Source organism: Salminus brasiliensis, chromosome 1 (genome assembly GCF_030463535.1).
Source record: "Salminus brasiliensis chromosome 1, fSalBra1.hap2, whole genome shotgun sequence".
Classification (NCBI taxonomy): Eukaryota; Metazoa; Chordata; class Actinopteri; order Characiformes; family Bryconidae; genus Salminus; species Salminus brasiliensis.
In genome coordinates this window covers 50,195,246-50,220,800 of record NC_132878.1, presented here as the reverse complement: position 1 = coordinate 50,220,800, position 25,555 = coordinate 50,195,246, and the positions used below count along the sequence as shown (strand labels likewise).

General features: G+C 41.6%; 1 protein-coding gene across 2 annotated transcripts; it reads left to right on the top strand.

Annotated features, from left to right (window-relative positions):
* Window positions 1-869: 869 nt before the first annotated feature.
* Window positions 870-8,894, top strand: prrx1b (paired related homeobox 1b). 2 transcript variants are annotated; one of them, XM_072695997.1, is made up of 5 exons: window positions 870-1,579; window positions 3,996-4,171; window positions 6,466-6,647; window positions 7,531-7,592; window positions 7,795-7,929. In XM_072695997.1, the coding sequence occupies exons 1-5, from the start codon at window positions 1,369-1,371 to the stop codon at window positions 7,848-7,850; spliced, it is 687 nt and encodes a 228-aa protein (XP_072552098.1). In that variant the 5' UTR covers window positions 870-1,368; the 3' UTR covers window positions 7,851-7,929. The 2 variants fall into 2 exon arrangements, with proteins under 2 accessions (XP_072552098.1, XP_072552097.1); XM_072695996.1 differs by lacking the exon at window positions 7,531-7,592 and having other exon boundaries at window positions 7,795-8,894.
* The last annotated feature ends 16,661 nt before the right edge of the window (window positions 8,895-25,555 follow it).

The following is a 25,555-nucleotide window of genomic DNA, read 5'->3' as shown; positions in this document are numbered from 1 at the left end:
GACTGTAAATAAATAAATAAATAAATAAATAAATAGGTGCCCTAAGCTTTTCAATAGATTATATTAGATAATACCCTATATATTTATTTATTTATTTATTGTCCAGTGCGTTAAATTGATCAAATATAATCTTTTGAAAAGGTTTGGGCACCTATTTATTTATTTCTTGTCCAGTGTGTTAAATTGAGCAAATACAGTCACAAATACAAATAAAAAAGGTTTGGGCACATATGTCAATAAAAAAAAAAATATATATATTTGATTGATTTTCTAAAGTGTAAATAAATAAACAAATCATCCACAGGAAACGCATTTCGCATTTCCGTACAGCCTACACAATTACTATTTCTGTGGTTTTATATGTAAGTTATTGGTAACTTATTGGTGGGAAAGTCAAACTTAACGTATTTAATAAGTCGTTACTTTAGCGCGCGCCACCTTTTTTCTTTTCTGCATTGCGTTAAATGAAGCTGCTAAAAGCAGCACTCCTACATCAGAGAGTGCTGGAGCGCGTCTCTGTGGAGGATGTGAACGCATTTACTCTTGAGCAAATGAGCAGCACGTGCCCAAACTTTTGCAGGAGGCTGAACGTAGAGACTGGGCTCTGATCGTTTCCCCAAACTTGCTTCTACGAGTTAATTGCAGAGGATTTTAACACACACAACAAAACGTTTTCATACGACTGTACATAACCAACCAGTCATAATTGACTTGTGTGTGTGTGTGTGTGTGTGTGTGTGTGTGTGAGAGTTTTTTTATTGACAGCGTTTTGTTTTTTTCACAGCCCCGTAATCCCGCCCCCTTCTGATCTGTCACCGCTCATCACCGCGCCCAACACTTCTAATGAGAGAGAGAGAGAGAGAGAGAGAGAGAGAGGAGCCAGCTCAGTTCAACGTCAGAGACACATTCACTCACTCACTCACTCTCTCTCTCCCTCTCCCTCTCTCTGCCACGTAAATGCCGCGCGCCTATTAGCTGCGTCTCTCCTCCGCGGACCGCGGCACAACGCGTCGTTTGAAGACCGTGTATATGCGGGTGAGCGCGCGCGCTTGTGCGTGCAGCATTTCGTGCTTGCGCTCGCTCTCCGGCGCGAGCTGAAACTTTCCTTCCCCCCCTCTCCCTCTCTTCTGTTCAGAGCGAGGAAGCATCCAGCAGCAGCCGCAGCAGCAGCCGCAGCAGCGAAGCAGAGCGGACCTTACGGCGGATCACAGCACACCCCGCGCGCTGCTTTAGGACCACCGTTTGCATCCCCGCTCACACACGCACTGATCTGCGCGTGTGAGCACGCTCTCGTCCGGAACCTGTAGTGCGCGAGGACCCCGGCTCGGCTCGTTCGCCCTCACCCCGGCCGGCGTCCTGCTCGCTGTCATGACCTCCAGCTATGCCCCTGTAATGGACAGACGACTGGAGACGGACAGCCTGCAGGCCAAGAAGAACTTCTCGGTGAGCCACCTGCTGGACTTGGAGGAGGCGGCGGACATGGTGGGCCCTCAGGCCGAGGAGAGCGCGGGGGACGCGAGCAGGACCATGCTGGAGTCGCCCGGACTGACCAGCGGCAGCGACACGGCGCAGCACGAGAGTGAGTGAGCAGGGGCTTTACACCCGCCTTGCGTCCACTGCGGTGGGCTTTAGGTGTTGAACACGCGCACGCGGGGCGTGCTGTAGGAATGAGGAGGGACGCTTCCATTGAGCGCGCGGACAGTTCCCCGCGTGAATGAAGCGCAGCCTTAGGGTCGTTACTCGCGGGCGCTGCAGGTGATTCTCGTGGCAGAGGGCTTTAACCGATTTGGGTGGGATTGAGTGGGGGTGCTTTATTCTATCAAATTCAGACGTAAACGACCCCAATGATAAGCAATGGGGTGGGTTCAGTGAAATCAGCGTTGAAGTATCTGGGATATTATGGACTATATATATTATATATATATATATTATAGACTCTATATTGTAGAGTCTATTTACTGTACATTTCTAGCTCTTAAACGCAGACTATTAAACCTTGGTATGTAGGAAGGTGTCCTCTATCTTACGCAGATCACATGCTGGCCGAGTGTTGAGCGAATGATGGAGGGCCTACCTGTGTCCTCTGAGCGTATAAAGCTGGAACTGTGGGACAGAATGGAGAGAGCGAAGTACACAACACCGACATTCCGACATTCCCCAAAAGCAGTCCAAAAGTGGTTCACAACTGGTTCACAAATGTTCCCACCCAGATCACACCGCCCCCCCCCCCCGTTTAATTCGGTTTCATATTTTTCAATAATTCATTAGTTCTTAAAATTAAACCGATCTAAAAATATACGCCTTAAAATGCATCGTGTGACCCACAGTGCCTTTTTGCTATTTTTTTTTTTCACACGTTCACATTTTTAACAGCCTCGCCCACTAATTAGCAGCAGCGAGGGAATCGAATTCTCATAACAGCGCAGCGAGAGTGGGAACGCTCCCACTGCAGAACTACCAGACTACAGACTGTGCTGGTATTAATACCCAGTAGCCTAAAGAAAAACCTGCTATCTGATATTCTCATACGAATTGAATAGACCTTTGAAATGTCAAATGTGAAATATGTCATTATTTAATTCATTTATATATATAGATATGCTGTTTTGCACGAACTGTAGTAACTTTAATAAGCTGTCGCGTGTTTTATTTTGTTTATTTTATTCTTCATTATTTTGACGGCCACTTATTGTATTGTACAGCACCGCAGCACGTGTTTTAACGGGGGAAATCAGTGGATTTTATTACACTGAATTTGCAATAAAATGCTGGTTTCTAACGACCTCGAACGGGACGGAGGCCCTGCGGCGCCTTCCCAATTATGAGAATAAAAAAAGCCCGGATATACACAGCAGAAAATAAATATAAAGGTGAATAAAATAAATAAGTAAGTAAGTACGTAAATAAATAAATAAATAAATAAATAATAATAATAATAATAATAATAATAATAATAATAATAATAATAAATCTAGTAGTACCTTTGCAAATGAGCCAACACGTCATCATTGAGTTTATTCTAATTAACGCTGTAGCCAATGAAATTGGAGCGTTATTTATTGGGTTGACCAATAGAAGCCGCGTTTCGTCGAATGCGGTTAATAGTAGCGGAATAATTAGGAAAGCGTCTGAAAATGAAAACGTGTTAAAATCTATGATCTATGTTCGAACTAGATATAGTGAAGAATAATATATTAATGTGTGTGTGTGTAAACATTAGACATTAGACAAGAAAAATATTCATTTTTTATTTGGGACTGAAATCTAGCAAGTTGTTGGACACGTGTGCAATTCCCTGACTAATGTGGTCTACAGCTCATATTTCATATTAATCTTAGACAATTTATATGCTTTAACTTCATGTCATTCAGCTTAGCTTGGCTAGGGAGGAATGATGACTGTACTTGTAATAGTGCCTTAAAGTCATTTATGTCATATTTATAATTTAGGCTACCTCAGTCTTCAGAGACAGTAAAACATCACATCACCACAGTGAACATTTAATAGGCCAATCCAGTAATGATTAAGAATCCTATTAACGTTTAATATGTCAGCAGGCTGGACTTTATATGACTTACCTGTACGAAATTAAACACAGACGCAAAGGCCTCAGACAATCCCTGCTATTCTCTCTAGGCAGTTTATTGTCCAGGATACTCATTTCATGACCATATAAAACGATTAAGAGATATGCCCCAGAGGAGAGAACGAGGAAAATAAGGACTGATCTACACTAATTCTTCTTCACTCATAATTCAACTGGCTTATTTCTAATATTTGTTGTATATAACCTATTGCATAAAGCGACATATTACTACAATGATAACTATGTTAACCTTTTAAATAGGATTTCTATTAGACCTTGGCTGACATCGCACCAGAAGAGAATCTTCACATCGTCACCTGCATCTGTTAGGCAGCATTAACATGATGATTTGCAATACAAGATCTTTGCTGACGTGCATTTTGCTTATTACATGTGATGATGCGGACAGACGAGCAGCTAAACTCGGAGGAGAAGAAGAAGCGCAAGCAGAGGCGAAACAGGACCACCTTCAACAGCAGCCAGCTGCAGGCGCTGGAGCGAGTGTTCGAGAGGACGCACTACCCTGACGCCTTTGTTCGGGAGGACCTGGCCCGTAGGGTCAACCTCACTGAGGCCAGAGTGCAGGTAGGCCCATGACTCGCAATGATATTGAAGGTCAGCATTGAGGTTGTCAGGTTGTCAGTACAGCTCAGCATTTTAGGTGGGCAGCTTTTACTGAATGGTCAGATGGTTAATGTGTTTCCTCGATATCTGAGAACTGAGACCAGATCTGGGCCCTGGACACAACACTTAGCTAATGCGTAGTTATGGAGAACGCCGTAATGTACATCTAGTACATGTGTACTAGAGGATATTACAAATATTACATGTCATCGCTGTTGTGCAAAAAACTTGTATCTCCAAAATGCCAACTTTCTTAACATTCAATGGAAGGCGTTGTTAAAGAACTCAAGGAGTCAAGGAGCATTTCTATTGGTCCATTTTGGAAATATTGACAAATTCTAAAGAACAATTCTCTGTTTTAATTAATGGCAAAAAAGTGAAAAACAATGAAAATGGAGATACAAAGTTTTTGTTTTTATCCAAATGAATGTCCTAAAGATTTGAACTGTCCAATCCAATTATAGCCTTCCAGGAAACGACAACTAGCTAAATGTGTCACTGTTCGTCACAATTTTTCTCGATGCATACGGAAGAGCCTGCTCACACACAAATCTCTGAGATATGTGCACGGGCCGTGCTAGCATCCTGAAAATGCTCAGTCAGAATTGTATGTGGCTACGAGCTCTCAGTTCGAATGCTCATGCTCCAGGCCAGAGACGGTCTCCACATGTTGTAATGAGAGGCTTTTTTTCCCTATTTCACCAAAAGATGGGGATTATACCCGTTTATAGATCAAGAGGGAGAGAGAGAGGGAGAGGAAAAGAGAGAAATAAAGCAAGCAAAAACACATCTGTGATTAATGTGTCCCAGAGAGGGCGAACGATTCGGAAAGGCTTTGATAAAAGCGACTTTGAGCTCATTCCTGAGGCGCTGCGTAACCGGACACTGCGCCTCCACCAGGCTTGCCGGTTGCGGCCGGAGCTGGGAGAGAGCGAGCCTGGCTCCGTTACCCCACCGGCGTATAGAGCAAGAGGAATGGCGCTTGACTGAACGGCGAAGTCTACCATAATTTGTGCTTGCATGAGGAGAGCAGGCCGCACCATAGACAGAGCATGTCATATTAAGCTTGTTGGTGTGGGTGATAATACATTAGCAGTATTTTTTAAACAATATAAACACAAGAGGGAGTTATATGAGGGTTTTAGATGTTCTGTTGCTTTGCTGTAGTCAAATACAGAAGCCCTGGAACACTGTTTCATGTATATTGTCGCTGTCAACTTTACAGGAGAAGGAAAAACCTCCTTAACATCTACTGAAAGTGCAGTTTTTATTCCAAGTCATTTTGGAGCATTTTTATTGGTCCATTTATCATTTTTGACAAATTTAGACAAAACGCCTGCCAGATTCACATTATGTCAAAAAATTCAAAATGGTCATACACTGCTTTTGCATGACAGCCAAAATATTTATAATTGTTTCTAATTATGGCATAAAGCAATTTATTGAGATAAAACATTTTTTTATCAACCAGTGGTAGCAAGACTGATACATTTATGATGAATAAGAAACCCTGTTATGAAAGACAACATGGGTACTATGCATTTCAATCTGGCAGTGCGATCACAACTGTTGGTTAATACCTATATCTTTTAACTGCAGTAGGTTCAGCTGTCTGACGTGTCCTGAAGATTTGAGACCCTTTCTCTATGAATACTGCGTAATACCCATTGTGCACAGCGAGGCACCATATTGTCTCGCTACATTTTTTCAAACTTCCATGGTGGTTTCGGGCTAAGAACCGCATCTGAAAACTTAGTCTGAAGTCTTACAAGCACATTTTTAGCTAAAAATAATTTTGTCATGAGAGAAAAGTTGACAGTTACATACTGGTTCATAGAAACCCCAAATTTGCTTAACACAATATTCGGCATCTCCAGTATATTAAAATGTGATCATTCAAAACATCCCCTTTACATTTGTAATGATAAATTTGTTTGTTTCCTTTTGTAATATTTATTTATTTAGTTACGAGAACCTTGACATTTTCATGTTCAAATCAGGTTACATGCACCTCAACCAGATGGAAGGCCACAAACAGAAATACACATGAACCTTCATTAAAGCAATGAATATGTATAGATATTTATGTATTACCCCTCAAACAATAGCTTAGATTTATCAGTGTTCATTCTAAACTACCAAGGTTCCATTGGAGATCCTCTGATCATACCATGTGTCAGAATGTCTACCTTCATTTCATAAGTAGACCGTCATAACAACTGTAGTAAATAACGATTTCTGCCGTTTCCCCACAGGTGTGGTTCCAGAACCGACGGGCGAAGTTTCGCCGCAACGAGCGGGCCATGCTGGCCAGTAAGAACGCCTCCTTGCTCAAATCCTACTCAGGAGATGTAACAGCGGTCGAGCAGCCCATAGTCCCCCGACCTGCCCCCCGGCCCAACGACTACCTATCCTGGGGTAGTGCTGCCCCATACAGGTAACCCTGATTACCTTCTAGCTGCCTGTGTCCCCAGCATGTACCCCTTACTTTCACAGCCTCTCTCTAAATCCCAGCATGCCTCCCAGGTACCCACAGTGTTTTCCTTTCATTTCCTCTCTCGGCCCATTCCTGCTGCCATCCCTGCGTTATTAAGCCAGTTGCTCTGTTCTCTTCATGTCTACCACTTTGCCTGTCTGGCTGTTTGACTACTTTAAAGTGTCCTGGAGGATCATAGTCATCCTGCATGGTTTTGATGCTTTTTAAAATATTTTTCATAGCCGAATGGAATGACTGAAAGGGCCAACCATTTGATTAAGAAGCATATGAAAGTCTATGATGAAATGTCTCGCTAACTGAACTGACAGTACAATAAAGCAGCGTAGACTGTCGTGCATACTCAGCCAGATCTGCACAGTGTTCTCGCTCAGTCAGGAAGGGGTGGGACTGATCCCCTTTGCCATGAGGTGATAATCTGAAAACAAACCGTATTAAATCCACCTCTGAACCTTGTGACCTCTGGGTTATAGGATACGCGCTAACAAACGCATGAGAAAAGCTCTACTGGGCAGGATTTTCTGTGACTCTGGTTACATTGGTTATGATTTACAGTAATCTCCATTTCTTAAGAGCTGTGTAGAATAGCTGACCTGGCCGTCCAGGCCAAAACCTCGGTTCCTGGCAGTCCAAATGTGTTCCTCAAGCGGGAGCACTTTCTGGCACGGCTACGATTATGACTAGCGACCATGCCAGTAAAAAAAAAAAAAAAGGCTAATGCAGATCCAGTTCAGAGGCTCTGCTTTGCAAGTGTAGTCATTGTAGTCATTATGACCTGTTAATAAAAGACATATAAAGCATTAATAACTATTTATATATTCTTAAGCTGGTTCCCAAGGTCGGAGGGAGGGCCAGTGCGAGTGCCACAGAAAATGCTGCCCACAGAAAGCAAGTACTTTTCTTTTTACTATGTGTGATTTCTTTTTAATCCTTGCTAACAATTGAAGCACCAAGTAACTTTATAATGCTGACATATCATATTTAATACATGAATTTATGAATATGTTTCAATTGACCACCTACATTTTTGAACATTTGTTTTCTCAGCATTGGTACCTGACTTTTGCTCTCTTTATTTCCTTTCCTTCAGCACAATGGCAAACTACCCACCCACTTGTGCCAACACCACTTCCACCCAGGGAATGAATATGGCCAACAGCATTGCAAACCTAAGACTGAAAGCCAAAGAGTACAGCCTCAACCAGGTGCCCACCGTTAACTGAGCTTAGAGCGACGAAAGGGGAGTGAGAGCGAGCGAGCGAAGGAGGGGAAAATGGAAGGAAAGAGAAACGCGATGGCCTCAAATGAGTTGGGTGACTTGGAAGGCCTCAAAGGAGCTGGATGAATTGGTCTGAAGCAGAGATCCTTCTTTTGCCCTTTTGCAGAGCTAAGCTCCACTGGGAATGGAACTGCCCCCCCCCCCTGCCAACCCCCCACCCCTCCTCCCCTGGAATTATGCTTCATTCCCCTTCGGCTCTGGCTTTTTTGTGTTACCATCTTCATCATCATTGCTGATGAATGTAACTCCTTTTTTGTTGTTGTTCATATATCTGGACTCTGATATGGAGACTGCGAGGCAGTCATAGTGTCGGGATGATGTAACTTCTCCTTTCTTTGTTGTTCTTCTTTTTGTGGCTTTTTAAATTTGATTCAACTGGATAAAATGTGCTCCTCAGAGAAGCCAGCAGGAGACTGTAGTGTGCCGTACGCTTGAAATGACACAATAACCGAATGAAAAGGTGACGTGGCTGTTAGCACATTTGGAATTCTACAACCCATGGACTCGAACTGGTCGGAAAGCTTGCATTCAATGCAAACAGGAGACTCTTTTTACACACATTTTATTCTTGATACTATACCACTGAGTAGTAACTGTTGGCCCATGGAGCTCTATCTAACTGCTCCACATACTAACACAAATGTAACTCTTTTCCTGAAGAACAACACCTTATAGTTCCTGTTTTAATCTGTATGGCATTTTATATTTGCAAAGCTTATGGGAATAAAAATGATTTCATTTCAAGCAGTAACTTTTAATGCAGTCAATGTGCACATTTGAAAAAAAACGCTTCCATCATCTGATAAGTTGAAAATACACTTCACAATCAAGCTTCGTTTGACTTGAAGACTTAGCTGATCTTGCCTTTATCGCTGACCATTGCTGATATCTGTTGCCGGCAACAGAGCAACCATACTGTTAACATTAAAAAGCATATCTGCATTTTGGTTTCTTGCCATCTTTGATGCTGAGAGTTAATCAGTAATGCTTCCCATCATGGACATCGCCGATTTCTCACTTTCCATACATGTCATTGTACCGTAGTTTTGGTTAGTGGAAGATGGTTAGTATCGAGATTAGTTGGATGTTCCACTTCGTTTCTCTGAGTCCATGTCTGATCATCTCCAAAAGCTGAAATACAGATTTTTAAACTCTGTAATTACAATCCACACAAGCACACCAGGACCTTCAGGACTGGTGATTTAACACCTTTTTGTGTGAAGGCTGGGGATTTACCACCAGCATTTCAGTCTGGTTGTTTTCAGCCATGATTAACACTTGCTGTTTTTAATCCAAGTAATTGAGCTAAAACAAATGATTCCTTGAATTATTCGTTGTACAGTTGTTGAGCGTCCGTGTGTTTACACAGACATTACTTTCCCATTACTCTTCAGATGTTCGCCTGTTATCTGTGTGTTCTTGGCAGGCTCCGACTGCCTCCAGCTTGATAGATGTTCTCTTAATGTAATTCAAGTACTTCCATGGGAGCTTCCTGGACTTAGGATTTGGTCACTGCAGTGGCACAGGCCAGGTTTCTGTTTTTCCTGCCTTGCGTGTTATGTAGATTCAAGCCTTGCACATTATCCCTGACCTGCTGGGACACGTAGCATGATGAACAGTGCACTGTACTTGTTACTTCATATTAATACTATTACAATGCCTCTTTGTGTGGCTATGGCTGCAAATGGCTGATCATGTGATGACAGAGTAGCCTGGACAGTGATATACACAACCATTTTTGCTCCTTTTTTTTTTTTTTTTTTGGTACATTGATGGCAGTATACACCAGTCACTGCCTAGATCATCTATGGTGTACACGTCATAACCCTTTTCTTACACTCCGTTATGGGTTTATATTAGAGCTATGTCATGTAGCTGTTGCTGTACTCTCTAGCTGCTACAGAAAGATGCACAATAGCATGCCTGGAGCAAATGGGTTGTGTTAAATATGTTGAGGTTGTTTTTATTTAAGCAAATCCTGCCTAGTGAGTCTGATTACTCACTGTATTTCATTGGAACGACACAATTGACTCAGTGTTTTACTAAAGTAACATACGTTTGTTAAGTAACTACAAAGACAGAAAATCCGAACCTATCAATTGATCTTTTGTGCTTTAATAGAATTTAATAGAAGTTGTTGCCTGTTATTGCCTTTCAGTTTTTACCATGTTCCTGGTGTTTTATGACTCAGAAACAAATTGCGGGATAAAGACATGAACCTAGTTAGTTGTGTAATTACGTAATTACATTAAATTAATTACGCAAGGTCAATCAGACATACTGGACAAATGCTGTGTGTGGGTGTTTGTGTGTGCGTCAGAACTCCTGCGTGTGTTTTTTTGCGGCGGGCCGGGGCGCGTTGTCTCACCTTTCAGGCTGCCGAGGCCTTGCTGACCTGAAGTGCTTCCAGATGTGTGTAGGCATTGACCCACTCGCCCCAGCACCGGCCCCAGCACCTCGAGCCCCGCCGGCGTCCCCTCGGACGGGCCGCGCACACACAGCGGATGACATACAAGCGCCTCACCCCCTCAGCACCACATCTGGAGCCTATTACAGAGGAGACAGTCCGAGAGAGCGAGGGGGGGAAGAGTCTGAGTGAGCATGTGTGTGTGTGTGTGTATGTGTGTGTGAGAAAGAATGTATATGTGTAGAAAGGAAGGGAGGTGTGTGTGTGTGTATGCCGGGATGTTTACATATGCATCAATTCAGAGAAAAAACCAAATCCCTTCTTTCAGTCCTGTTATTCTTTCTTTTATTCTCTCCCTTTCTTTCTCCTTCATCCCCCCATCCCACTCTCACCCCCACCCATCCAATCACAACCACACTCTCTGTCTTGTCAGACTGCTGGCTGAAGCATTAGGGCCTTGTGATGGTGGAAAATTTATTAATGAGAGCTCTTGGATCGTGGGGCTTTGTAGAAAAGAAAGAAAAGAAACTATTAAATGTTGCACGGTTTGAGTGAAATATGGCCCAGCTGTTAAGAGCGTGCGGTTAGGGTGAACAACCAAAAGAATGTCCTTAGCCCAGTGCCAATGCGGAGTGAACGTGCAAAAGGCGTTTCAGCCATACTAAGCCACGCATTGAGCCACGGCCTGAGCACCATTATCCACCTGCTGTGGGTGAGTGCAGTACGGCATGTGCAGCAAAATTCTATCTAAGCTGTTTAAAGGGGAATTCCAACATGTATTCAAAAGTTGTGCATAATTAAATGCCGGAGACGGAAAACAAAGTCATTCAGAGTGGTTTGACGTGAAAGGCTCCATTAAGGCAAAACCTACCGAGTAAGAATTGTTCACAGCGTTGGTAAATGGAACCAGCCACCTGAAGCGCGTAATATGGCACAGTAAATTACTACATGCAATGGTAATGAATACCCTGCCTGGTGCCTGAGACACTGTTTTACCATTGTTTTTTGGTAAGAGTTGAACAGAAAATGTATGTATATGTACATGTAAGATATTTCCAAATTCCAAAAGAAAATGCACTTTTCAACATAATTTTTCCATAAATAATATCATATATATTGAAATCAATATATAAAGATTCACTAGTGGTTTTGAATAGTAAATAAAATGGCTATATTTGTGCTGTGAATATTGTGACTCCAGGTTCCCATCATTACCACTGCAAAGAAGTTACACCAAAACAATCAGAATGAAAAAAAAATAGATGTATACATTTTGAAACCCCTTGAATTCAACTACTTATACGTGTATTTTCAACAGATTTTATTATCCATATTTTTAAAAAAGGAGGTTCACTGCATATCACTAGTTTCAGAGATGGTGCATGACTTCTTGTTAGCTATACAGGACCCCCTATATATATATATATATATATATATATATATATATATATATATATATATATATATATATATATATATATATATATACCCCAGGAGACCCTACAGGCATATACTCTATGAAACTATATCAAATTCTACTTCATATGGTTTAAAGGTTAATCATTTCCTTATTTTGGAGCCAGAGATATAGGCCAATCTGGAAGTGCAATATGATTTTTTTAACATATGTAACATCAAATATTTTGAACAGTAACTAAGAATGAATATCATTGTTTGTGTACATATTTCCATTCAAACTCTTTTCTCTGGTTGATTTTTTTCCTTGGTTACTTTTATGTGTTACTGTCAAAGTGTCAGTATGGGGAGACCTAATGTTTTTAGTTTTAGCAGACGTTTAGCAGAAGAAAAGTGCTAGTTTCAGTGTTGGGGATAATTTCACATTATTTCACAAAGCTAAATATTGCCCTATTTAAAACTGTGTGTGTCCAGCAGGGCTAGATTTCCCAGAGTATTACATGCATCTGCATTTATTTTCAGCGAAAGCTTTCTGCAGTTCCACACACAGCCATAGAACTTTCTACTTTCCCATTTTCCTCCCACACTCAGCACTCAGCTAGTAGACTGTAATTACGAATCTTACGGCATGTTCAAAGAAAGCTCATTATCGTGTGTTTAAACATTTGGACCATGCTAACTGTCTGTTTGGCATTTTCGGCCCGGGATGAATTTGCATTTTCATTTCCTTAACCTCAAGTAGTCCGCCGAGTAGGAGCAGACCAGAACAGCAATTATGGTGACAGATGTGACATGGGTCCCCAGCCGTCGATGCTATATAATCAACCACAGTTCTACTCAGTACGAAGAGGCACGTGTAGGCTTCCAAAATCCAAACTATTTAAAGTATGTGCCGTTAAAAGGCTTTTATTTATGAGTGAAAAAGATAGAGCGCTGGATTGGGGGTTTTTGGTTTCTAGAGCTTAAAAAGAAAGACATGTGAATGCAAGCCCAAGCCGGTGACAGCTTTCAACTCTCCAGTTTTTGGCGTAAAGAGCAGAGAAGAAACACAGACCAAAACATTGCTTTCCTCCACACCAGCTGCCAAATCGCTCTGGAAAACAAAATCCCTTTCTCTTTCTGGCTCCCCGTTCCTCACTATAGAGCACGGTTAACCATTTGGCAGCCTTGAGGAGGCTCTTGCTGACAATGTGCCTAACTAAGAACAACAGATTGCAGGGATTAATAATACAGACTAGGTCCAGTTAGCCTTCATCCTCTGTTGGTAAACGGTGGTAGTAGTAGAAGTAGTAGAAGTCTAAGGGATGAATTTTTATTGTCACTGCACAGCAGCACTATGACCTTTAACCTCAGTGCTCAGGGAGCAATTGGAGGTTAGGTGCCTTACTCAGGGAGTGTTCCTTCACTCTCACTTTCATTCCTGCAGCTCCAGGGAATCAAACTACCATCCTTCTATGCCTAAGTCCACTTCTCTAACCAGTAGGCCACAGCTGCCTGTGGCCCTTAGAACTAAGGTCTTGGACAGCGGTGCACAGCAATGATGTGCACTGCCGTCATGTAGGCCTATAATGGGTTAGAGGGAATGTTAAAGGAGAAACTTAGAGTTTTGAGAGTTTTCATTAATAATTGAATTGTTGAGATGTAAGCAAGGTTATTTAGAGTGGTTTAATATGAAAAGGAGTATTCACATCATTATTATTATAAATAATTATTAATAATAGAATTATTGTTATTAAATATACATATAAAGGTCTTCTATAAGGTAGTAAAACATGTGAAATCTAAAGTAATCTATGGATGCATCCTTTAATATTAAACTTAAGCTTTGGCATGTCATCGTCAAAGTCTGGCTGGGCTTATGTGATATCAGACTATATTGCTTTTCAGATAGGGGTAGCATATTATTTAATATTAATAATATTCCATATTTTAATATTGCATATTTCCACAAGCTGTTCAATAGGTCTGGTCATTTTCGCAGCACACCTCTGGATCCCCTTAGATGCTCCCCATCAACCTCTCCAATGTTGACCCCCAGGCCTCACCCTCGTAATCACAAGACCTAACTCATTAAAGTCAGCTCTTCAGCACCATCCAGTGGAGTGGTGGAGGCCCTCTCAGGTCAACAAGCGTGAGTTTTCTTCTTGTCAAAGGCCGTAACCTAAGTAGGCTTTACACCAGAATCAGGTCAATATGGCGCTCACATGTTCATTAAACCAAGAGAACATTTTCTCCTGATCTCAGTCGCCGTGCATGACCCAGAACGTCTACGCAATAAAAGAAAACTCAAACAACCTCCTCAAACACGTGAACCTGGAAAAAAGATCAAACCTCAAGTATCCTCATAAGCAGTTGACAGGACCTGAGACCTCTCGGCCTTCCCATGTGTGTTGATATGCCAAGGGGCTGACCTATAGGGGAAAACTATGGCTAATTTAAAGCCGGAGAGCTTCCTGCCCTCATTACTCTTGTCGCCGTGGAAGGGGGATGACTGAGGTCTCGACGGCGCCGCCTTTGCTGGAGAGAAAACAGCACTGCAATGGCAGCGCCCAAGCGAAACGCAAAGGTCAGCAACCTCCACAGTGTCAAAGCCACAGGAGAACACAAACAGACCAGGACTTCCTCTCCGAAAAAAAGTGCCACTTTAAAAAAACATGGTAGTTGTAGAGCGGATGTGGCTAATAATTTTTTTTAAATCAATAATATCTAATATGTGAATTTCCCCACTGCGGGACTAATAAAGGACTATCTTATCTGCAGAGCAATATTCTGACTACATACTTCTCTTCTGAAAACAGTCAGATCTAAACTAATAAAATATATAAGAAAACTGCTCTGAAACACAATATCGCATAAAAAAGTGCCATGCGGATAGTCATGCTATCTTGTTAGCAACCCGATAGAAGGAGTGTAAACACTCGCAAAATTCAGAATTCATAGTAATTTGTAAATAATATAGATAATAGATAATATACATTGTTTACTTGTGGTGTGTCCTGTTAATTTATTCATTATCCAAATTTGCTGTGGGATTCTCTTTTTAAAAAATTGTTGAAAAAAAAATTAATATATAAATATGAAAATATACTATCCAGTGCAGTGGCTCAACTCAGTGATGAAAACAGCTGTAGGCAGCTGTAACAGCTAAACATGAGCTACCATGCTAACCATAAAATAACTACATGCTAATATGCTAACTGTAAACTGACATGCTTACCATATAATAATAAGCTAAACATGATCAAACACCCTAAATATACATTAATATACTAATAATCAACTAAGATGCTGACCACAAAACAACAAATGCTATGTCATGCTAAGAACGAGTTAACGAGCTAACCAGATACTACGCCTGACGTGGTAGCTTTATTTGTTAAACCTCTGCTTGTTTGATCATCTTGACCACGCTGGTTGACCAGCCAGACCATGCGGGTACACAAGTATGACTAGCTTTACCAAACTAGTCAACCAATATGACCAGTTGCTGACATGCTGACAACCCAGCTAGTTCATCAGTCTCAAATGAAAATATATGATGTACCGGTCAGTGGTGAAGCGGGTTAGCCAGCTGGGTAACCAGTGCTAGGTTATTTTTTTTCACCTGGATGACCAGCATTTCAACCACATGGACCATCAAAGACCAGCTTAGACCTTTGGAAACCAGCTGTTCTCGTACGCATACACTACACAGGCAAAAATATTGGGACACCTGCTCATTCATTGTCTCTTCAAAAACCAAGACACCTATTAAAATAGGTGTATCCTGCTTTTGTTGGAGTAACTGATCTACTATCTAGTAGATTTTGTAGGGTCATTGCTGTGAGGGTTTGACTGCGTTCAGCAACAAGAGCATTAGGGAGGTCAGGATGTTGGATGACCTCACCTTACCTTAACCCCATCTCCCCAACTCATCTCAAAAGTACTGAATGTAGCACCATCCATCATTCCAGAGAACACAGTTCCACTGCTCCACAGCTCAATGCTGGGGGGGGGCTTTATACCCCTCTATAGCCCTGACTTGGCATTAGGCATGGGGCCAATAAGTTTATGTTCATCTGTTCAAGAGAGCCCTGTTCCATTGGTAATATGTCTCTGCATTGATTAAACAAGTGATACGCATTTGCTCAGCCATGTTTGAATGCATTCATTAGCAGGGGTGTCCACAAACATTTGGACATATAGTATAGACTATATGACTGAATCTTTTTTTTATGATGAAGCTGAAATACTAGTTGTTTTTGCTTCCATATGCTTAGATATAACTTCACTGCATCACTGCATCACTTCATCGTGTGTGTGTGTGTGTGTGTGTGTGAGACATACTCTAAACCTGTATTCATACTCAAGGTCTTTTAAAGACTGGACAGAAAAATGATCGTAGTCACAGCTACACAGAGCAGCAAGAAGTGGCTGCAAAGCTGCCTGTAAAGATGGCACATACATCAAAAACGCTATGATCAAATAGTCCACTTCTGTTTTTCTGCCATTATCTGTAGTTAGTTCTCGTCTTACATAGTGCAGTGCATTCTTTTAACTTTAGTGAGGAAGTAATCTGGCCATTAATCTTTATTAGAGCAATGATCCATCATATCTCCCCCGAGCAGCTCCAGCTAATGACTTAATGATGTAGGCTTAGATCTACTTACCCTTGCTATATATCTTCCATCAGGTTTTTGGGACAGAGTTTTTTCTCTTGCTCTCTTTGGAGGCAGTTCTCTCAGAGACAGCCCCGGCTTTGTGAGGGGCTTTCGCAAGCGCTTTGTGTAAATGGGGGTGGGGGGTGGGGGGGTACACTGGGAAAGGAATATTACTGTCACATCTCGAGCCAGGCCAAATTCCCCACCAAACGAGCAATTTAGAGGTGTCGCCTGGCAAGGAAAGTCTGCCTTCAATTTTCTACCCTGGCACATACTACACAAACGGGCACACACACAAATGCACAAGAACATTCAGAGAGAGGGGTAGAGAGAGCAAGAGAGTCTGGATGAGAGAGAGAGAGAGAGAGAGAGAGAGAGAGAGAGAGAGAGAGAGAGAGAGAAAGAGAGAGAGAGAGACAGATAGAGAGTAGGAAAGAGGGACACAAATAGTTAAATATATGTAGAGTGAGTGAGAGCAAGAAAGAGAGTGAGAGAGAGAGAGAAATAGCGTGTGTGTGAGAGAGAGACAGAGAGAGAGAGAGACAGAGACAGACAGACAGACAGAAATGGGAAGAGAAAGATAGAGTAAGAGTGAGAGCAAGAAAGAGAGAGAGAAAGAGAAAGTATGTGTGAAATTAGAAGAGAAACAGTGAGCGAGAGAGAGAAAGAGAGAGAGAGAGAGAGAGAGAGAGAGAGAGAGAGAGAGAGAGAGAGAGTGGAGAACATTGATGCTTTACATCACAGGCACATGCAGCACACACACACACACACACAAATGGAGTGAGCTAGTTATGCAGGAAGTGGACCAGAGAGTTTATTTTTCCTAATTATCCATTTAGTCTAAGTGGCAGGCGGTGATGAGATACACGCTGAAAGGAAATGATTTCTATTATGGTTATTAAACAAAGGTGTTAAACTTAATACCTGATTAGCTGCGTACAAATACATTTTAAAGATAACCACCCACAACTGTTTTCTTTCATTCTGATTGAAACAAGGTGTGATTGATTTCCTGTTACACACATGAAAAAAAAAGAAAAGAAAAGAGAAAAAAAGACTTGAGATAGGACTGAGGAAGCAGCCTTGCGCCGCCTCTGCCTGGGGCCTGATGAACACTTCTGTATTTACTTTGCTTTATTCAGAGTTCAGCAGACCTACTCTCAGACCTTAGTGCAGAAGAACTTGCTTATATAGAATAAAGGACAAGTATTATAGTTAGTTCCTGAGTGATTCTGTTTGGGGATGACATCCCACATCCCAAATAAACACACATTACAGTTATTTAAGTTAACCACTTGTCCTTTTCATCATTATTCCTAGAAGTACACGTTCAGACGTTTGGAGAAATCTGAGAAACTGAGAAAACTGTCTACCACTGATAAGAAAGTAAGATCACCATCCAGAGCGCCTCATATCTGTATAGATCATGTATAAAGGGATTACTGTAAATAGATCATTACACTACATGAAAAAAAACAAACATATTAAAATATCTTCTTGTGCTGGTGACTGGTTGCAGATAGTCTATGTGGGTTCGTACAACATGTTTTCTATGGTAACGCACAGCAAAATCCAACACACAGGTCAGACACAGCATGCATGATGGCCGGGAACCTTTCTCTGACCAGGTAAAAGCAGTTTCTGTTTGTCTTGCATTAGAATTCCATTAGAAATATCAGTGTATGGCTTGGTGTGAAAGACTACAGCAGCAGTAGAAGTGTATTCCACACTATTTTGGTTGAACTGTGACATCTCTGGTTTACATGCATGCTTTATCGGCAATGGCTGCAGGCGTGCCGCTAACGTTATCTGCAGCTGTTGTTGGGGACTTGGCTTGTAGAATATCTAATACAGTACACAACTTTCAGCTGGTATTTCTTGTGTTTGACCAGGTGATTTGACAGGCTTGGTTGTGCTGGTCATGGTTATGCTGCTCGGTCAACTACCATGATTATGCTGGCCAACAAGCTTGGTTGTGCTGGTTATGCTTCTTGGTCACTTGCTTGGTTCAGCTGGTCAACTAGCTTGGTTGTGCTGGTTATGGTTATGCTGCTTGGTCAACAAGCTCGGTTATGCTGGTCAAAAAGCTTGGTTATGCTTCTTGGTCACTTGCTTTGTTAAGCTGGGCAATAAGCTTGGTGAACAAGCTTGGTTATGCTGGTTGACAAGCTTGGTTATGCTAGTTAATAAGCTTGGTTATGCTGGTTAATAAGCTTGATTGTGCTGGTTATGGTTATGCTGCTTGGTCAGCTAGCTTGGTTATGCTGGTCAACAAGCTTGGTTGTGTTAGTTATGCTTATGCTGGTTGGTCAACTAGCTTGGTTATGCTGGTCAGCAAGTTTGTGCTGGCTATCCTGGTTGACCAGCTTGGTTGTTCTAGTTATGCTAGTCAGTCAACTACTAGTTACTTGGTCATGCTGATCAACTAACAAGTTGCCCATCATGCTGGTAGACCCAAGCAAAAATGTATCCAAACTAATCAACAAATTAAACTAGCTGGAGGCTGTTTTGTTGGGGATTTTAATTACCCCCCCCCTCCCCAAAAGAAAGCAACAGCAGTTCAAAATCAGGATTCAATCAGGATTCACATTCAATTTTTCAGCTGAATAAATTAATCAAATATATAGATTATACTTATATATAAATAACTTAACTTACAGCTTCGGAACCTTCTTCCAGATATTTAAGTGTTTGAGCATTTGTGATTCAGATAAACAGCATGGCCTGTTAATCTTTGGCTTGTGATGTGAATATATGCATGTGAGTATGCGAGAGGGTCCTATAGGTGTCTTTGGATTGGCAATGATTTAAAAGTAAGGGGCCCGAGCGCGGCAGGCGCACAGTGATTATTCATCTTTTACGGGAGACCCTAATAACCATCTGTTTGTATTTAACGCAAAACATTCCTCTGCTCTTTGAATTAATGAGTTATTGTTCTGGTATGTTTAAGAAGGCCCATTAAAACAGCGCCGACTGCGGAGCGCTTTAGACGTTTAGTTTCCTAGGGATGGAATAATCCCCCGATTTCCTTCAAGTCATCAGTTGCAGGCGCTGAGGAAATCCAACTATCGCTTCCTGCCTTTGTGCAAGAATGGTTCTCTCTCTCTCTCTCTTTTTCTTGGTCAGGGCATCTCGATTTACTCGGTTAAGGCCTCTAGAGAGGGATGCTTCTAATCCCTGGGAGACAGTATCTCCACTTGAGATTGATGTGTGAAGGGCTTTGAGGGCCGGACCTTCATTTGAAACTGTCCCCATGTTCTGAAGTTGGGGAATTCCATAAGAAAGAGAGCAAGGGGCTCTGGTTCTGGGACTTTCTCACAGCTCTGTGCTTATTTTAAGTGAAGGGCATTACTCAGAGGTGTGATTATCGGATAACGTGCACACACACGTTTTAATTTGGACGCCAAATCGGCAAAGCAACTTTCAGCAGCCAGAACATTGTAGGTCTGCGTTAGATCAACATCTCGTCCCTCCACGCCGTCCCTGCGGTAGCATTAAAAACATATCAGAGTGTGTAACGCGCCGTGTGATCATCTCAGTAATGACAGAAAGGGTGGAGGGTGCGTTTGCTGCTGCTTTACAACATTCCAGGATGCCCTCCCCCCTACACCAAACATACCCCCACTCCAACCATTTAACCACCTTATTAAATTAAATTAGACATGAATCACTGCTCTGTTTTGTTAGTGCCAGACCCATTGAAAAAAAAACAAAACAAGCCAATCAGCCAGTTCAGAAAGGTAAGCCAGTCTTACGTTTAAGTAAGAAACTACCTCCAAACAAAGGATTCTTGAGCTGGATGAAGATGCCCAGTTTTATTGCCGGGTAGGATTTCACAAGTAGTGGTCCACAAGAACTGGCACGTGGGCATTTATATCATCATGTCCGCAACTTGTGGTCAAATGCAGAGTTAGTTGATCGATACTAAAGTAATCCATTACTTGAAAATGCAGTCACTAGCAGTCCACTGAATATCTTCTTAACATGGGATTGGGACAGGGGATTTTCGAAATTTCTATAGTTGAGATATAAACAAAGTGACTCAAAGTGGTTTGCTGTGAAACTGTAGAGGATCTTACTGTCTGAGATTTCTGTACAGTGGTGGTGATGATAGGAACCAGGGGTCACAATATCCGCAACTTAAATATAGCTATTTTATTTACTATCTAGAACCACCATAAAACATCTATGTTTTCTGGGGTTTATTTGTAATATTGAAGTTAAAAAGTAGATTAAGGCCCTCCACCAAGAACGCTTTATCTCTGAATGCCAGTGTACTTGTACTTGCTTATAAAGCATCTGTGATGTAGCTTTAAGTGAGGCCTTCAGATGTCTGGCTCCTATCACCACCACTGAGAACAACTCTGGCCAGAATGGTTTCAAAGTTTCAAAACCACTGACCATTCTCTCCCCCTGGTCCATACACTCCAAATATGAACACGAAGCTGCAAAAAGAGCCTACTTTCAAATCACAATTTCTCTGATGTTTCAAGAATAAGCTAAAAAAAATAATTAGATATCTCAACCCATTCAGCCTACCACAGTTTAGCCCCACCCTTTTACAATGTGAGCGCTTTTTGAGCTACAATACAGGATATATTCTTTTAACCCCTTAATGCAGAAAGGCTTGTTACACAGTAAGGTGTAGAAGTCAGTAACTACAGGGACTTCTGTGCAAACTGGTAGGGCTATTCTGTAGTAATGGAAGTTTGGCTTGTCGTCGGGCCATAGGCTGCTAAAGGCGCAGTAACAGAAACAGCTTGTGGGACAAAGAGCATAATAAAGGTGTAAAAACATAACGGAAATACATAAAATACAATAAAAATGTAGGATTTGTAGGCCCTTTAATTCTGCAGAAATGTTAATAAAGGAAAGGAATCCTTTTTAATGCTAAATGAGTGTTTGGTCCAAAGTACATGTGTTGTATAGAAATTGGCATTCAGGCACATGAGGCGGACTAAACAGTTTAGAATGAAAAATAATTTGCAGTTATTTCACGTCAGTGAACAGTCTGTTCTCTGTCTAAGCACATCTGTCTTCGGGAGATTGATTGCCGGTGATGTCACAGCCGTTAGTGACATTTGCATGAGAGCATAACTAGCCTCACTTTCTCTGGGTGGGTAAGCTGGTCCTCTGCCTCCTCCGTCACTCAATGTGATGCTGGCCAGTGTGGACGTCTGTTAGCTGATGTAACAGAATTGGCAGATAGTGTTCTCCTCCAAGCATGTTCAGCTGTTGTGGCAGTTTAAAAAGATTTGATGCTTTCCAGTGCTAGTAGCATTGTGTGACTGGGGATTGGGAAGACCTAGTGGGTGGAGCTTATAACTGGCAATGGCTGAACTGGAGAGAAATCCACAACCCACACCCCAGCCCAACATCATTAGCCAGCTACAATGGAGTTGTACAATTATAAACTCATTAATGATCATCTTATGAACATAATCAGTATAAACTATAAACTAAAATCTGTAGTCTGTTGGGAGGCCTACTTCTGAAAACACAATGCTAAATTACAGACTCTTAAAGGCAATATCAGCTAATGACAAAAAGCTGTTTTCTGCAGACGAAGACAAGGCTGAGTTTGTGCCTCTTGTAAGAATATAAAAAATATCATCTGTGAGCTGTGAGCTACTAATGAGAAGATTTCTGAGCATATAGGCCAAGTCCTCCAGTCTGGCGCGGTCCAGATGAGCCTCGCTTTGCGTGTGGATCAGCCGCTCTGAAGGGAGCTGGGAGGAATGTGGCGCATTTCCCCTTTTCGTGCGCAGGCCTTGTTCGCTAGCTGCCAACCCCCGCATGACGCCTTCCCTCAGGGGTCAGCGGCAGAACTGGTGGTGGGGTTGGGGGGGGTGAGATCAATAATTACAAAAACAAAAGTGGACGATTTGAGGAGGGGGCAGGCAGGGCCAAATATTAACACAGACACTGGAGAATAGCTGACGAATCACAGACTGTTATGACAGCTTCAAACAAACCTGAGGGTTGCTGAGGGACAGAGTGATGATTGGGTGAGTAAAAGGGAAGGATTGGGGAGGAGTTGTGACATCTCTTAGCCTGCAGTCCACTTAGTCTTTCACTGAGTAAAAAAATGGGTTTATTTTTATAACTGTGGCAACTATGTGTATGTGCACACACACACACACACACACACACACACACACACACACACACACACACACACACATATATATATACACAAAATGAACTAAAAACCTCAGGTTCCAAGGTCTGCAGTTTCTTTTCCGACGTTAATATGTTAAACAAAAAAGAGCCATGTGTCCAGATAATGACCGAGATTAATATTAATGGTAATCTGACCGAACAGCTGCAATAAATTGAGATGGGACAGATTCTTAGCATAGGATAGGTGCATCCCTCAGCCGTGGCCACTAGGTGGCCTACAAAGACTCAGCAGACTAAGAGACAGGCACCGGGAAATAGAGCCTGTGTGGGAATCCTATTTTCTGACACAGCATCATTGGTCAACAGCTGATGTTAATGCTCTTGTCTTTAAGCTTTTCGAATGCAAATCTGAAGATGTGGTTGAAGGACCTTCACTGTACCACAGTGCTACTAATGAAAACACATACAGGGAGCTTCTCACTGGTACCAACTGCTCAGAATGAATTCAAATAATTCAGAAGTCAATGGTTGTAAACATGTAAACAATGATATTCAGAGTGGTTTAATGTGAAATGCATCATTGTAAAGCAACTTACCGGATCAGAACTGATCAGTAGTGGTGATAGGAACCAGCACACATCTAGCACAGAAACACAGAAATGTATTAGATTAGGTAGTTCTGAATAATTTGCACTGTTTTGTGACAGGTTGGGGATACAGTGATGGTTTAATGTTCTGGATTATGCGTTTATGCTGTGGAAAAGTCCATTCAAATTTTTTTAAAGCAATCAAACCTGGTACCAACCTTGCAGAAACACTGGAAAACGCTGGTATTTCATTGACACTCTATCTATGTTTTTAATATTTTTATTCAATCATTTTTAATGTTCATGTTACAATTGATCTTAAATGACAGCAGTAGCAGAAATAAAAGAAAAAAAGTCAATTCGGAGATCTGAATGGCAAAAACTTTGGGATAGTCCAGAATGCCTGAAACGATATATCTGAAACACTGAAGGATAAAAGGAATTTCCCTTTAACACCATCCAATGGTAGTAGAGAGAAACAATACATAACTGAACTTAAGTGAAACTATGTGTACTGTCTTGTTCAGTATGAAGGCAAACCAGTGAAAGTCATAAAAATATCTCCATTAAAACATAAAAGTAAAAGATAGTTTGTAAAAGATCGTCTTGTAAAACTCATCGCTACGTTCAGGGGGACCACAACCTCAAGCGAAAACACAAGTTACGACTGAGAATCGACTCACAACTGAGAGTCAACCCGTCCAACCCAACGCTACTGTAGTGATGGCTCAATGGTTAGAGCGCCAGGCTATTGATGACATGGTTGTGGGTTTAACACCTGGGCAAGCTGCCACTGCAGCTGCCACTGTTTAACAGCACTACCAGTGGATGGGTGGATTTTTATTCCGGAACAATCAACCTATATGGACGTTTCTATGTGAGGTTATGTTGCATGCAGTACCGGCCCTAACATACAGATACAGTCCATTAGCATACATGCATGAAGGCTTTTTCTACTGTTCTACATAGAACCGTGACACTCAAAGAACCATGTTCTTTGCCTAGTTAAAAGACTCTTTGGACTGAAGAAAAAATAAAAGGGTGGTCCAAATTCAAACAAATAAAAGTTCCACTTAACATAAATGGGCTACTTTTGTTGATTTGAGCTGCCTTTTTAACATTAACATGCACACTTTTGCACTAATGCTCACACTTTTTAAACTTTTTAAAATATTTTCACTACTATTTTGCACTATTATACACGTTTAAAACCTATTTTTGTCAATTCTGAACAAACGTGCACACTTTAAACTATGGAACAAACAATAACATGTAGATGGAACTATATAATACACCCAAATATGAGGTGACGAATACGTGCACCTTTTACCTTTTTTACCTTTAAATAAAACAATTAACATTAAAAACACAATAATATGTTATATGTTATAAATACAAAGTTCTGACTGCACTAATGAATCGCGATAAGTCCAGGTATGATGAAGTTATGAGTGGACATCCAAGCACAAGAATCAGGATGTAACATTGATGTGCGCATGCGCAGTAACCCTTGGTAGGACAGTTCGATGGATATGAGGCATTGTTGGAAGACCTGATGACATACAGTAAACCTGACATTTTTACCTAGTCATTTTACATTGACTTGTCTTTGAAAGTTAACACGGTTTTTGCCCTCTCATGTAAAGTTGCCATTTTGGAGATACAAGGTTCTTGTGTAACAGCAGAACATAGATTGAAACTGACATTCAGAACCCCTAATGTTGATTATTAAGTTCTGTTCAAGCTTTCCCTAACTGTGTGTGTTCATGTACCATCCCTTTAAAAACACACTACTGCTTGTGTAGTCATGTGATCCCGCCCCATCCAGTCTACAAAACATGGAGAACTCAAACCCAGAGCCAACTGAGTGACTCGAGCAGCTTATGTAATCATTCATTAATCGCAATCGATGTAAAATCAATGAATCAATCAATTTTGATTAATTGATGCACCGTAAATTCAGCCATGTCACTCCACTGCTGCGTTCTCGTCACTGGCTTCCTGTAGCTGCCCGCATCAGATTCAAAACCCTGACTCTGGCCTACAAAGCCAAGAACGGACCAGCCCCTCCGTACTTGATGGCAATGGTCAAAAGCCGATCAGTAACAATAGCCCTTCCAGCTTCAAGTACGGCTCGGCTCAACCCGCCATCCCTCAAAATCCACAGAAGACAAGCGTCCAGGCTTTTTTCTGTCCTGCACCAAAGTGGTGGAACGAACTTCCCCTGGGTGTCCGAACAGCAGAGTCGCTCGCTGTCTTCAAACGCAGACTGAAGACCCTCCTCTTCAGAGAATACTTGGGTGAACAGCAGAGTGGTCTTCTTACTGACTTGTGTTTAGTAGAGTCTAAACTTAGAGGTATCTTTAAACTATTAGTCTATTCTAACTAGCTGAGGTTTT

Excerpts from the sequence above, each read along its gene's own strand:
- prrx1b (XM_072695996.1), top strand. The coding sequence starts at position 1,369 with ATGACCTCCAGCTATGCCCCTGTAATGGACAGACGACTGGAGACGGAC. Across the intron at positions 1,580-3,995 it reads CGACACGGCGCAGCACGAGA|ACGAGCAGCTAAACTCGGAG; the intron begins GTGAGTGAGCAG and ends TGATGCGGACAG. Across the intron at positions 6,648-7,794 it reads GGTAGTGCTGCCCCATACAG|CACAATGGCAAACTACCCAC; the intron begins GTAACCCTGATT and ends CCTTTCCTTCAG.